The 14299-nt window shown below is 39.2% G+C and overlaps 1 protein-coding gene across 1 annotated transcript; it reads left to right on the forward strand.

The window, feature by feature from the left end:
• The first annotated feature begins 9895 nt into the window (after positions 1-9895).
• Positions 9896-14097, forward strand: LOC137958847 (U-box domain-containing protein 10-like). The gene is made up of 4 exons (XM_068806024.1): positions 9896-10418; positions 11868-11984; positions 12082-12525; positions 12881-14097. The coding sequence occupies exons 1-4, from the start codon at positions 10101-10103 to the stop codon at positions 13949-13951; spliced, it is 1950 nt and encodes a 649-aa protein (XP_068662125.1). The 5' UTR covers positions 9896-10100; the 3' UTR covers positions 13952-14097.
• Positions 14098-14299: the final 202 nt, after the last annotated feature.

Here is a 14299-nt window from a genome sequence, read left to right on the forward strand (position 1 = left end):
AAAATATAATAGGACTTATCCTGACCATGTAGACATTTACCTCCATCTTTGCCTTTATCATCAGCTCTACCTTGTCCATTATTGGCCCTTTACCCAAGGAGCTTTTTGTCTACGAGTTGTAGAAGCAAAATGTAAAGAGGAATTATCCTGTTGCAATCATTGTACTCAACTTGAATAACACGTAGAAAGGCACTAGTAAGTATGAGTATATCTACGCTAGAAACTTTCATGCTCAAGTCGTAACGCATATAAAAATCACACAATGTCCATTTTAACATGTTGCTTCCTCAATTGAGTATCATACATGATACATATATGAGAAACCTGAAGCTTTCGTAGCAAACTATTTAGTTCAACCAAGATAATATGTTAGACTTTGTTGATTTCACTGAATAGAAGATAATTCGAGCGGATTTCATAAACCTTTGACAAGTTATTCTCATGAGAATAAAGTGTTTTGAACACTACTAATTTCTTTAGTAGTGACACAATAGACAACTTGATTCAGAATGGTTGATTCCACACTATTTATCAACTATATGTCAGCACTATAGTATTAACTTTCATCTATGTTTTAGAAGCTATACTTGGCAGATCATCAATAATGACATAATCTTTATTACGATCCTCAAGAAAAATTTTCACAGCTTGAGACCACCAAATAACTTTTACTAGTTAATTTAATATTGGTAATCTCAACGTGTGATTCCTTTATAAACTACACCATCATGAGTACCTCCAACACTACCTTTGTTTATCTAAAAGAGACTGTCATCATTGAATAATTGATCACTCCCTAACGTCGATCAATCAACTACTTAACCAATGATCGATCAACCACATAACCAATGATTGATCAATTACTTAAAACAATGATTAATCAACCATATATATATCACATACCAAAATAGACACCTACCAACATCTATATGATCAATCACCGAGAAAAATACTCTCGGGTTGATCAACCAATTAAACAATGATGGATTACTCCATTTTTGTTGATTGATCAATCATCGGAATACAAACTTCCAATTTTTCCCACAAACATTATAAAAAAAAAACTCATTAGTCGTTTCTCCTTTCAACACCAAATTGAGACAATCCATTAAAAAAACAACCCAACCAATCAATTGTGGCTAAAAAAATCAGAAAACAAACATATTACTGATTTGGGCAAATCAGAGCTGTGATTTTGACAAATCCCCAAAAACGGTCACAAGAGTTTGATAATTAGAAGAAAAGAGAAGGCAAAGTGTCATTCCCTCTATCAAAAAAACTTCCAAACACTATTTTATTATTCTCAGATTACACAGACATAAAAATTAACCAAAATCGAGAATCATGCAGGCATCATCTTCTTTTATTCTTAAATCCGATTCATGGCGGGAACCGTGTAAATGGGCTTTGCATGCATGGAGCTTTATGCATCCGCCATTGGAATATTCAAAGCTTTGAACTCGCTGCTTATACCCAACTCACAGTTGTGGGTCTTAAAAACGATAAGAGAGGATTGAAACTCAGATAAAATCTTTGCGAGTAACTTAAACACTTGCCCAAGAAACAAAATAAACGACAAATTCTACAGTTTTTGAGTGCAAGAACTAGTGATGGACAGAGTGGGAAAATGGAAGATTTGGTAGAGGAATCACTTGCCTGAAAAAGAGGCAAGTATCTCGATTCAGCTAGATTAAACAAGTGAAAGGGGGACTGGGTCAATCGCTCAATGTGACAATCGAGTAGACTGAAACGGAAGATGTTGATTTATAAGTCTCCATCACACTCTTGGAGTCAATCGTCTGAGTCTTGTGTTTGTCCTCAATAGAGGGTTTTCAATTATATGAGTTGAGATGTGTCATATGAACCAACGTTCTTGGTTGCTATCTCAAGTTGATGCAGGTCTTAGAAGAAATTAGAGTTTTTTTTTTTTTGGTGATCAAATTTAAAGCTTGATGCTGAGTTCAACCTCAAACTCAAGTTTAAAGTCTTCAAGATCAAGCTAAACTCAAACCTACTCAGGCTCGACTAAATACCACTCCTGCTGGTGTAATAATGATATCTGAGAACACTGCATTAGGAATTACTCCAAAAATTAGCTTTCTTTGTTTCTTAGACAATCCACAAATGCTCTTCTCCATGGCTTCAGAAGTCCTTTTCCCCGCCTCTACTGCGTTTTACCTGAAATTTCCTTCCACAGTGATACAATCTGAAGGACCGTATCCCGATTCCTGCCAAACCCCCAATCCGGATCTCTTCAAAGTCACTTCTCCTATCTATCCTCCAACGCAATCTCTCCAGTTGATTCCGTTGTTCTCTCCTCCTTTCCCAAAGTGCAGAAAAAAACAAACGAGAAAGTGATTAACAGCAGCATGCAGTTGGATGAACCAGAAAATAAAAAAGGCAAAGGTGAGAACCGAGAAGGAAACTGTTTGGCAGCGATTCGGACTTTTCTTTGACAACAGCCACCGTGATGAAATTGAGAACCCCTCCAATGACAAACACCGTTTCGAATGTGCAGCATCTCCCCCAATTTCTCCGAGTCCACACCGTGTTTCCCTCCTGTTTAAAGTTTTAGATCAATTCTGTTAAGGACTTGATACGGAAGCGGCCGGAGTGGGAAAATCGGCGACTCGATCTTCTGCAGCTGCTCAGGAGAAGAATCGAAATCAGCTCTTCAGCCGTTCGACGAAATCCTCTAGAAAAATGGAAAAGCGTCACATGTGTTTGTAGTTTTACGTAAAACTCCCCAACCGTCGGATTTCTCCTAAGCCGGCCTTCGTTTTTTGACCAGTGACCGCGCCAAACTTTTCTCACTAGTTTACCCTTTTGTGTTTTGGACTTGGGTGGGTAGAAAGCGTAATAGAGTGAGGAAGTTAGTTTAAATCGATTGTGTGAAGTCTGTGGCGGGTTCAATTCTGTTCTCTTATCTTCTTCTTTGTCGTTCAGGTTCAAAATTTTATTAGGCAAAGTCAAAATGGGTAATAGTCTGGGAAGGAGGAAGACGGCCAAAGTGATGAAACTGGACGGCGAGACCATCAAATTCAAGGTCCCGGTGCGCGTCGCGGAGGTGGTGAAGGACCACCCGGAGCATGTTCTGATGGATTCCGAGGCCGTCCGGCATCTGGGCATCCGTGCTAAGCCGATGGAAGGCTACCAAGAACTGAAACCGAGGAGGCTGTACTTCCTGGTGCAGCTCCCCAAGGTGGCCGATCATAAGGTCCCCAGGCGGGTCCGCTCGGGCGTCATCAACATGAGCGCCAAGGAGAGGCTGGAGAGCCTGATGCTCTCGCGAAGGTCCGTGTCGGACCTGACGCTGGTGACTGCGTTGGGGGCGGCTGACGATGCCAGTTCCAGCGGGCCAGTTGGTGGCGCGGTCAGGGTCAAGATGAGGCTACCCCGGGCGCAGGTGGCCAAGGCGGTGGAAGAGAGCAAAGACGCTGGAGAGGCCGCTGACAAAATTATGGAGCTTTGTGCAGCGAAAGGTGAACAGGCATGGAACGGGAGTACTGCGTCAGTGCAGCGCAGGCGGCTGGAGCTCATCGACGAGAGGTGCAAGCCCCAACAGGTAAAGAGACTTTCCGGCTAACCGGAAAAAAAAAATCAATAAAACATTCCTGGCCGATATTACACTATTACAAACGGGAAATATGACAATTAATGTCGGCACTGGGTTGACACTGCAGCAGCCATTAGGCCGACCATATCGGAATAGTTATGTAATTAGATTGCACTAACAGAAAACTAAAATGGTTTAGCATAAGCGTATCCATGGAGGGACCATTTTTTCTCCTTAATCTCCTCCTCCTCTGTATCTTTCCACGGAAGACTCTTTTCTATCACTATCACATCTTGATAAGATCCACCCTTTTCTGGCTGAACAGGATTTCCTTAACGGTCAAGCCTTTATCATTTGTCCTTATCTCCATTAGGAGATTACTGAGACCTTCTACATTGCTAGCTGTTCCATTTGATTCTAAACCAAATCTGCAGCAGAACCAGTTATCATCTCGAAACACTTTCTGGAGGGTTACGACCACTCACAAACTTTTGTTTCATGGGCACCAAAATTTGCTATTTCAACAAATACACTCTAATGATATACTTAGATTGGATCTTACTCTATTAGACGACTTTTGAGTCAATTTAAATCGCCATTGCAGAAGACTCACAATTCTGGGTTTTTGCAGAAGTTGGGAGTGAAATTTCTCGCTGTAAACGGGGAAGTGGTCTAGCTCGACACTCTCTTTCTCTAATTACAGCCCTTGTAATCCGTCTCTCTCTCTCTCTTCTTGCTTTCGACTGCTGGTGCGAGAAGACGATGCAGATGCGACCCGTGAATGAAAGTTATATAGTGTAAACGAGACTAAGGAATGTATGATCAGGATTCAGAAACTAAAATACAAATCTTTTGCAGGTCCGTTTACCAGTTTCAATCCATGTTAATGTGAACAACTTCGTTTCATTTGTTTGGAGTTGAGCCCCGTGAAGAATTAACTAAAGGTTAATCAAAATGAGAGGATGAGCATGAAGGGACTTTAATGACGTTGGTGTGCCTCCAAAAGCGTTGGGGCCATTGAAGTCATACTTTGAGCCCCGTGACAAGGGTCGTCTTCCCCAACAACCAATTCTAATGGAATTTTCTTTCCAACAACCTTCTTTTGGCTACTTTTATATCAATCTTCCAACTACCTCTGATTGGTAGTTCGAAGTTTAAAGCGCGAGTGTAATCAAGTGACGACAAACAAAGAGCAGCTCATCAAAACAGGCTATCCGGAACTTGACATCTGATGCTCTTTAATTTAGTGGAATCCTCCTTTGGCAATGGTGCAAATTGAAAAGAGAGGAGAAGGAGTGCAGCCCTCACCCCCTACCCCGTCTTTCCAAATCAATGGAGATCAAGCTCCCTCGATATAGATACATGACATTAAGATGAAATCTTAGGTCTAGTTTTTTTTTTTTTTTTTGTAATATCATCAGTAAAACTAGACCTGGCCAGCTTTGTAGTTGGGTTTGTTGCTAGTAAGAATGATTTTGATAAACAACAATCTAAAGCTACATTAATGCTAGTTTAGACTATGTATCATGCAAACCTATAAATATCTCAATCTTCATTCAAACATTAGTAGCTTAATTGTTAGGTTTAGCTAGTGCATAGTCGTAAACCTAGAGCTATGGCCTTGAATCAATCTCAGTCCAACAAATTTCAGGGTTTAATGTGTTAGCAGAATTTCTAGACATGTATGAAATTCATAAAAACTTAAAGCGGAAGCATACCTCTAGCCATGGCAGTCAAATTCCAAGAATTTGCAAAATAGTTATCTAGTTTATCTAAAGTGAAATTGACGGAGATATTGGCTTCTTTGCTAGAACATATCCTCTCTTTTTTTTTTTTAGTGAAAAACAAAGTGAAAGACCAAACAAAATTTTGAGGGTTTAATGCACAAACAAAGTAGGACAAAAGAAAAGAACATTTAAAAAAAAAGAAAGTGAAAGAATTGTCCAGTCCAGAAAGAAAGTCCATGATCGTACCTTGTTCATATCAATTCGTTTCTGGTCAAAATTCATTAACTTTGCACAATCATGGATGAAATCAAACATAAATAGAAAGTGGGCTATCCCATTCCTGTGTAATTATCCAAATAATCATGAACTAAAGTTTCCCTGCAAGTCACATCCCCCTGTTCGACTGCTTTTTTGGCCTTGTTTCCATGGTCAACTCGATTGAATTTCTACCCTCATTAGTCTTCTTTCAAATATCAGCTTTTTGTGTCTTTCCATCACTTGTTTAAAATTTACTTCCTCGTTGTTTTGGTAATTTAATTATGCCAAAACTGTGATGTTATAATAAATGGTGAAATACTCTATTAGTTATTTAATTACATATTTGTTTCCTATGCAGCTAGTTTCCATTGATAATTGTTAAATTGGGTTGAAGGCCCTATCCCAAAATAACTAGCCACTTCGGACACCTTTTTTGTCAACTAATAAACGCAAGATCTTTGTACTCACTAATATATGTGGGACTATCCTTAACACTCCCCCTCTCGTGTAGGCACGTGAATAATTTAGATGGAGGCCCTCATGTGGTGGCACATGGATAATTTTGGTGGTTGTCCACATATGATAACCTTGCTCTGATACCATGTTAAATTGGGTCGAATGCTCTATCCCAAAATGACTAGCCACTTAGGAAACCTCTTCTGCCAACTAATAAACGCAAGATCTTTGTACTCACTAATGTATGTCGGACTATCCTTAACAATAATCACACTATTATTTGTATTTTATGCTTTCGAGTTTTCTTGGCAACGTGAGAAATCTTAAGCCAACCTCTTATGTGAGATTGGGTAAGCTTAGTATAAGATAAGTTTAATGTTCGTTTTTCACGTTCATAAACGTTGATTTGGAAACACACAAGGTTATTCTTAAATTATTCTATATTATGATACGTATATAAATATCCTCTTCATCCTCATAGAGGGTGACAGTAACCTACGCTCAATACAAATTACTAAACATATTTGATCCTGTTATTGCATTTTTATAATTAGTTGGTATGTTAAATGTCAAAATAAGCGTTCCATGATTCCATCACGATTTCTTTCTGGTCTTAAAATGGTTTGAAAGCCTCCTAAAAATCAGGCGCCGCAAACACAATCAAAGAATAAAATGATCAACAGTCCGATCAAAAAAAATCTCCGCTCATCGATCTGCTGACCGTCTGTGATCACATCCTGCTACGTGAAAACGTGCTTGAATTTATTTATTTTTTAATTATATTTGCAGTTAATACACAATGGACTGAATGTTATTGATTTGGTTTTTTCCGGCAGCCTTTTATTTCATTACATCGTTTTCTAAACTTTTCTCTTCAATGTATCACCCTTTCGTCTCATTCCAACTTCAAAAGTGGCTGCTTACGCTTTGAACCGATGACTGCCGGACGCCGGTTTCATCTCAGAGTAAACATTTTCAACGTTCTAATCTGTACGTCGACGAATATAAGCTTATAAAGCTCTCCGTTTCTTCATTTCTGTTGTGTTCTGCTTGATAGAGGAGGAAAAGCAATGGCGGGGAGGCGACAGACGACTCTAGTACTGGCTTTCGTGGCAGTTTTACTGGCTGCCATGGCATTGCCGGGCTACTCTTCTAGGGCGATGGATGGTGGGATATTCGACGACGTTAAAATGTTCCAGAGCTTGCTTCCGAGAGGGCCAGTGCCGCCGTCGGGACCGTCTCGTTGCCACCACTACCTTGAGCCCAACTTCCGCAACCCAGTGTCAACCCCTGATGATATTATCTGCGACGTCCCTCCGTAAAGCGAAGCTGCTCATGGGTCGTCATTTGTTCATTTATTTGGAGGAGCACTTTAATCTTTACGAGCAATTCGAAGACGATAATGGAGTAGTTGTTATTCTCCCTTCCCAGTATATATGAAATTAATCAAGGCGAATGTCGCCGTTGGTTTTCTGACATTTATTAAACATTTATTTCACTTTCGTCCCGGACTTAGATCATTTGTGTTATCTTAAACAAAATAAAATGACAAGAAAATTATTTTCTTTTTGATTAATGGAAGAGGCTCTGTTACATCTCTGAGTAGATGCGAAAGATCAACTGTAGAATGCCGGAGTTTGCTGGAAATGGCTTCTTCTAAAAGTCGTTTACAATCTGTTTCATTATCAACTATAGCCATTAATAAGTATTGGAAGCATTAATGCACGACTGCTACGTCAAAGCTTCACCGGTCAATACCTGTGTTGTTGCTTTAACCACCGGAGAGAAATCAACATGCTGTGGATGAGTGAAATTCGACTGGTTTCGTTCCAGAAAGAACTCCAACTAAGACTTTTATCTTACAAGGCTCAAAGGATACACTCGTATATCATAATAGCTCGTATATTTTAGTCTTATAGTATTCATCTAATTAATTGCACTAATTAGGAGCAAAGTGTTGTTAATCACACTACCATCTCTATTAATCAAAAGAAGAGTCTTAGTATCTCATTATTCCAACAAATCATGAATGGCAATTGACTATATTAAGGAGACGAAAACAACATGTCACATTTATAAATGTTAAAAGGATAGTCCTACATACATTACTGAGTATAAAGATATTGTATTTATTAACTGGGAAAAAGGTTTCCTAAGTGGCTAGTCATTTTAAGATAAGGCCATGGACCCAATTTAACAATAAATATGGTCTACGAGAGGGTATAATTTTAAAAAAAAACCTTAATTAATAATATAACATTTAATAAAAATTTAGAAAAACTAGGGTTACTTTTTTTCCTTTTTGTCACCAAAGAGGGAGAGGGCACCTCTCCTTGCCTGTGTTTGTCTCCCAACCATAGACAATGGAGCAAGGGAACATCCTCATGCTTGGATGTCTCTCAATCATGAACCTTTAGGTGGGGGGGAGTTTCCATCTACTCTTTGAGGGTGTGGGAGGAACTTTTTCCCCCTAGAAAAGAAAAGAAAATGATAATTGGATCATTATTATTTCCAAAAAAATAGTAAAAATGAACTAATAATCAAAATTATCTTTTTCACTAATTATTTTTTGAAATAATAACAATCAAATTCTCATTTTCTTTTCTTTTCTACTTTGTTTGTTGGCAATAAACATAATGGTGGGGAGAATAATGGAAGCTCTTGTTGCCCCTTTGACATTGTCCATTGTTATTTGTTGGCAACAAAGGAGAGGAGAAGAAGTGGTTGCCTCTCCCCTTGTTGTTCTCTTTTTGAGTGACATATTAGCAGAAAGGTGTTGCCTCATCCCCTCTGCTGTATTTTTTTTACTTCAATCTCCCCTCCCTAGTAGGGAGGGAGGTAAAAATTTTGATGATTAAAATTTTCTCTCAAGTATCTATGTAATATATTTTCTCCCCAAATTCTATCATTTTATGAGATAAAAATTATTGCCTAAAAGAGAGTGATTTTCTCTCTCGTCTTCTTTTCTCTCAATGATTCTCTAGTGCTAAACAATAGAAAATACCTTTTTTATTTATTTTCTTTTCTATAGGTTCCAAATAGGCCTTGAGAGAGAAGAAAATAAGAGGGAAAGTCACTTTCTCTCTTAGTTAATAAATTTTATCTAAAAAAATGATAGAATTTGGGGAAAAAGAAAAGAAAAAGAAACTTGAGAGAATTTTATTTTCCCATTTTCTACTTGTATCCAAACAAGGGATATTATATTTCTCTTCAATTTTCTCTCTCATTTTCCATAGTCATCTTTCTCTTGAAACTTCTTTCCTTTTCTTTTCTCTTTCTCTTCCTTTTCTCATTTTCCATGTGTTCCAAACATGGAATTACTAAAAAAAAAACTATACCACGCCGGCCTGGCCTGTGACTTCGACAACCAACTCGGCCCATAAAAAAATATTATTAAATACCAAAATCTGTGGTCCTTTCCCTCAATAGATTCCCGGTGGCCCCCTCCTTTCAATGGAAATTTTATAATTAATTGCCCACTAAATTTCCCAATTACTTCTGCCATTACATCTTAATTATTAATTACTCTAAAACTATCAACAAATTTAGGTGATTAAATACTTGTAAATAACCGAGGGTCCACAACATCCGACCGATTCGAGTCTGCTCAAATAGCGCTCCTCCGAGCCCACCGTGGTTACAGTTACAGTTGGGGCCCAGAAGAAATCCACTTGGGAGCTCCGAGCACGCACATGAACGTCCCTCGGATTACGGCTGGGCTACTTTTTGTTCGACTCCGACAAGCCCACGTCACAGTTTTCTGTCAATATCTTGATCGTCGCCGCGACGAACAGACAAACAACCACCGTAAGATTGTCCACGTCATCGTCTTCCTTTTGCCTTTTCTTGGTCTCTCAGCCGCTCTCCCTTGGGAGGATCTCGCTGTCGTCCACTTCAATATATTCTTCTCTCTATCTCTTCCCATCCCTTCTCCCAACTATAATAATCTCTTGTTTTCGTTTTTTAATGATTCTTGGTTCCCGAAATTCTCGGCCTCTTCTTCACACATCTGCCCATGATCGTAGATAATTTATTAACTATTACAGTCGTTGTTCGTTTCCTCCTCCCTCTTCTCGGTGATCAGGACGACGAGGAGATCGGCAATGGCCGTCGAAGATGTGGACTTTGGTCATTCGGGACGGGAGTTGCTCGACATTATCCGGGAAATTGGACAGATCGGGGGGTTTGCAGAGGCTTTCAGGAAAGACTGCACTGGTCTCGCCCGGAGGATTCAGTTGCTATCGCATTTGTTAGAGGAGATTCAGGATTTTAAGGAACGTTCGTCCTCGGTCTCTTCGCCGGCGGTAGCTGGTTCCTCCTCCTCCTCCTCGGCTTTGGCTTGCTTGGCTGCTCTCCATCAGCCGCTTCAGGCCGCTAAGAATATGCTCTTGCTTGCTCGGTCGGCACGTGAGCCTTTCATTGTATGTTTTTCTCTCGCTCGTTGTTCAATTTGTAGTGTTCCGGGGGATTTTTTTTTTTGTTAGGATTTGTCTGAATTTGACGTTTGTATCTGAAAAATCTATTCTGTTCTGAGTTTGCTCATTGGTATCTAAATTTCACCTTTCTTTCTGAATAAGTCTGTTGTGTGCTAAATGTGCTGTCTAAATTGTTATCAAAGTCACAAACTTTTGTGATTAGTTGTTTTTCTTGGTCTTGAATTTAGTTTATGATCAATTCGCATGTCCTTTCGGTTGAATGTTTCCTATTAATTTACTGTGTCTGTTTTTTTTTTTATTTATTCTTTTCTATGCGTTGTTTGAGACATGTCTAGAAAAAGCATGTTCCTGTTTTCATGTTTTTGTTACTTAATGTTTATTATTTAGTAGCGATTCTACATCCCATCTTTCGTCTAGCTTGTCCAATTAGTACTTGATATGGAGCTTCATAGATATATATGGCAAAATTAATTTTCTGTTATATCCTGTGGGATCCATTGGTGATGCATACTTGCCACCTCTGACTGTAGTCATAGGATAGGATTTGAAAATGTGTAACATGTGTTTTCTTTTTTTTCTTCTCTCTCAGGAAGGGTTTTGTGATTGAAGGTCATCATCTTGCCATCTGCATCATTTTCAATGATAATGTTAGATTTGTTGTTAATACCTATCTGACTCTGTAAGTCTCTTTCGATGTAAAGACGCTCACTTTTACAGTCTCACTAGTTTAATGCACAATATCTAGTATCTAATGGAAAGAAAAGGTTATAGCTGCCAGGCGTTGGCTATTTAAGACCTAATTCTATGTGATCTCATAAATCATCATCCTGAGCTGGTGGAACCTATATCAGTTAAGAACCTGATAACCTTTCAGTAGGCTCTAGTAATTGGATCAGATTTCTGTGAATTCATTTCATGAGATGAAAGCTGAAGGAGAGGTGCTTTTCAGTTTTGAGAACATAAGATGAATCTTAGAGTGTCATTTGTAAAGCCAATTCCAAATGATCGTATTGGGTGCTTAAGTACTCCAAATTAGTCACCCTTTACTGTTTTCGTGACCTGAAGTCAAATTGTTTGAATTTAACCATCCACTGTTTGTAGCTTTGTTCACAAAAGCAGAAAAAGCTACGAATCTGTCTCAAATATGCGATCGATTGTTCAATGGTGGTTGTTATATGTGTATTCTTTTCTCTTTTGACTGTGAAGTCTAGGAGCTAGTTTCCACATTAACCTGAATGTCTTTCATCTCATTAAGGGACACAAAAATACCAATTTTGAGAAATTTTTGCTCATTAAATTCTTCTTGGTTGGGCAGACCACACAAACTTGTGTAAATGAGTGTTCCTTTGATAATGTTGCCTGAGGAAAGCTTATGAGATTATTTATGATCGACTGATTATTTTCTTTCAAATACTTGATCTTTTGATTATCTAGGATTTTGTTGGAAAGAAGATCGATTTCCAGTTCCAGTTTGTGACATGGCAGTTGGAGAAAGCTCTCAGAGCCATGCCATATGATTATTTTGACATATCTGATGAAGTTCGCGAGCAGGTAAAAACAAAACAGCATAGTGGTTTTAAGTTATAGTTGTGTAGTTTGTTAGTTGAAAGCCCATGCTTACTTATATTTGCCAAACTTTGTTGACTAGGTTGAACTGGTATGTGCACAATTAAGAAGAGCTACACAGAGAAAGGGATCCCTTAATTCAAAGCTTCTTCATGATATTTCATATGTATTATCTCAAACACATAGAGTTGATCCGCAAGTATTGTGCAGAGTACGTGAAAACTTTCAAACTGGAAATACAGGTAGCTCAGATAATGACTTTAGAAGGATTATCGACACCATAGCAGAAGTTTATGGAAAGAATGGATGTACCATGGAAAACAGAAGATCACTACTGGACCAACTTACCCAGTCTTCATTGTCTGATTCCTGTAAAATTGGTGACTCCGGCTGCAGAAGTGATAACATCACAAACACAACTACGGAGGATGTTAAAAAACCTGATTCACCCATGATTCCTGATGACTTCCGCTGCCCTATTTCTCTTGAGCTGATGAGAGACCCTGTCATCGTGTCCACTGGACAGGTATCACTGACCATCTTATCTACATCTGACACATTTTTACGGGCCATATGCCCTTGGGCAACCATCAACAGGACTCTGAATTGGATGGTTTTTATGGTACTGAAATAATGGCCATCAACAGTTCCATGAAAAAAGTTTAAAAACTGAATTCCTCGAAATGGCTAGTTGGTAACACTTTCTATCCATGCTTATGTTCTTTTCTCTGTTCATCAAGATCAAACTGCAGAATCTGTTCTCTTGGCTTCCCCAGAAGTAGGACTTTGTGGGATGACTGTACTCGTATCGTATCATTGTAGAATAAATCTCTGTTCTTCTCAACCTGTTAGACTTTCTGACATGCTTTCCTTGGATGCAGACATACGAACGTTCTTTCATACAGAGGTGGATAGACTGTGGCAACAAGACATGCCCAAAAACCCAACTAATGCTTGAAAATCCGACACTAACCCCAAATTATGTGTTGAGAAGTCTGATTAGGCAGTGGTGTGAAGCCAACCAAATCGAGCAGCCGTTGGGTCTAAGTGGTAGCAGGAGCAGAAACAGCTATGGGTTCAATCAAGAAATGAGCGAGGAGAGAGCAATTATAGATGGCCTTGTCCGTAAGCTCTCCAGCCGTTTGATTGATGACCAAAGAAATGCGGCATCTGAAATTCGGTTACTGGCAAAGAGAAGCACTGATAATAGGATTTTAATAGCAGAGGCCGGTGCAATTCCTCTGCTGGTCAAGCTTTTGTCAATAGACAATTTGAGAACACAAGAAAATGCAGTGACGGCTCTTCTTAATCTTTCTATATACGAAAACAACAAGGGATTGATAACGCTTGCAGGTGCTGTTCCTCCTATAGTTGAGGTCCTTAAAAGAGGCAGCATGGAAGCTAAGGAGAATGCCGCTGCCACACTTTTCAGTTTATCTCTTATTGACGAAAACAAGATAACCATAGGAGCCTCCGGAGCGATTAAAGCACTGGTAGAATTACTCCAGAGGGGAAGCACGAGGGGAAAGAAAGATGCAGCTACAGCACTTTTTAACTTGTGCATATATCAGGGGAACAAAACCCGTGCAGTGAGGGCTGGTATCCTCGACCCACTTATGCAAATGTTGACAGCTACCAGTGATTCCATGGTTGATGAAGCATTAACAATACTATCAGTTCTGGCAGGTCATCAAGAAGGTAAAATAGCAATAGGCAAGGCTAATGCTATACCCGTATTGATAGACTTACTGAGGTCAGGATTGCCGAGGAATAGGGAGAATGCAGCTGGTATTTTACTTGCCTTGTGTAAGAAAGATGTGGAGAATTTAGCGTGTATAGGGAGACTGGGGGCCATCGTACCATTAATGGAGCTAGCCAGGTCTGGGAATGAGAGAGCCAAAAGGAAGGCTAGTGCGTTACTGGAGCATCTGGCTAAGATGAAGCAGATGTAAGAGTGGAGAGACAGGAAAAATGATCTCTTCCATTGTGTTTACCATTACAAAATGTACGTGAACACCTCTTCTGTTCGTGAGCAGCAGAACTGTTCTATGGAAATGATTTAAGGTTCTGTCTCAATTGATTTAATTTGATTATTTTCTGGGTTTGTTTGTAAAAGTGGGGTTTCTGAGAATATCCAGAGCGATGTCAGATTGGTGTTTGCTGTACGCTGACGTTGTCCCCGTAAAATAAGATAGTGCTCAGGAATCTCTTTGGTTTGTCCTAGGAAAGGTAGCGATTTTATCCGTTAGCTCGGCCGTTTATAAATGGAAATGGAGAAAGATTCTTATTTTATAAAGAAT

This window comes from Aristolochia californica, unplaced genomic scaffold, assembly GCF_029961685.1.
Source record: "Aristolochia californica isolate CCGP_79_NKW_82.1479 unplaced genomic scaffold, dmAriCali1.0.hap1 SCAF_3, whole genome shotgun sequence".
NCBI classification, from domain to species: Eukaryota; Viridiplantae; Streptophyta; class Magnoliopsida; order Piperales; family Aristolochiaceae; genus Aristolochia; species Aristolochia californica.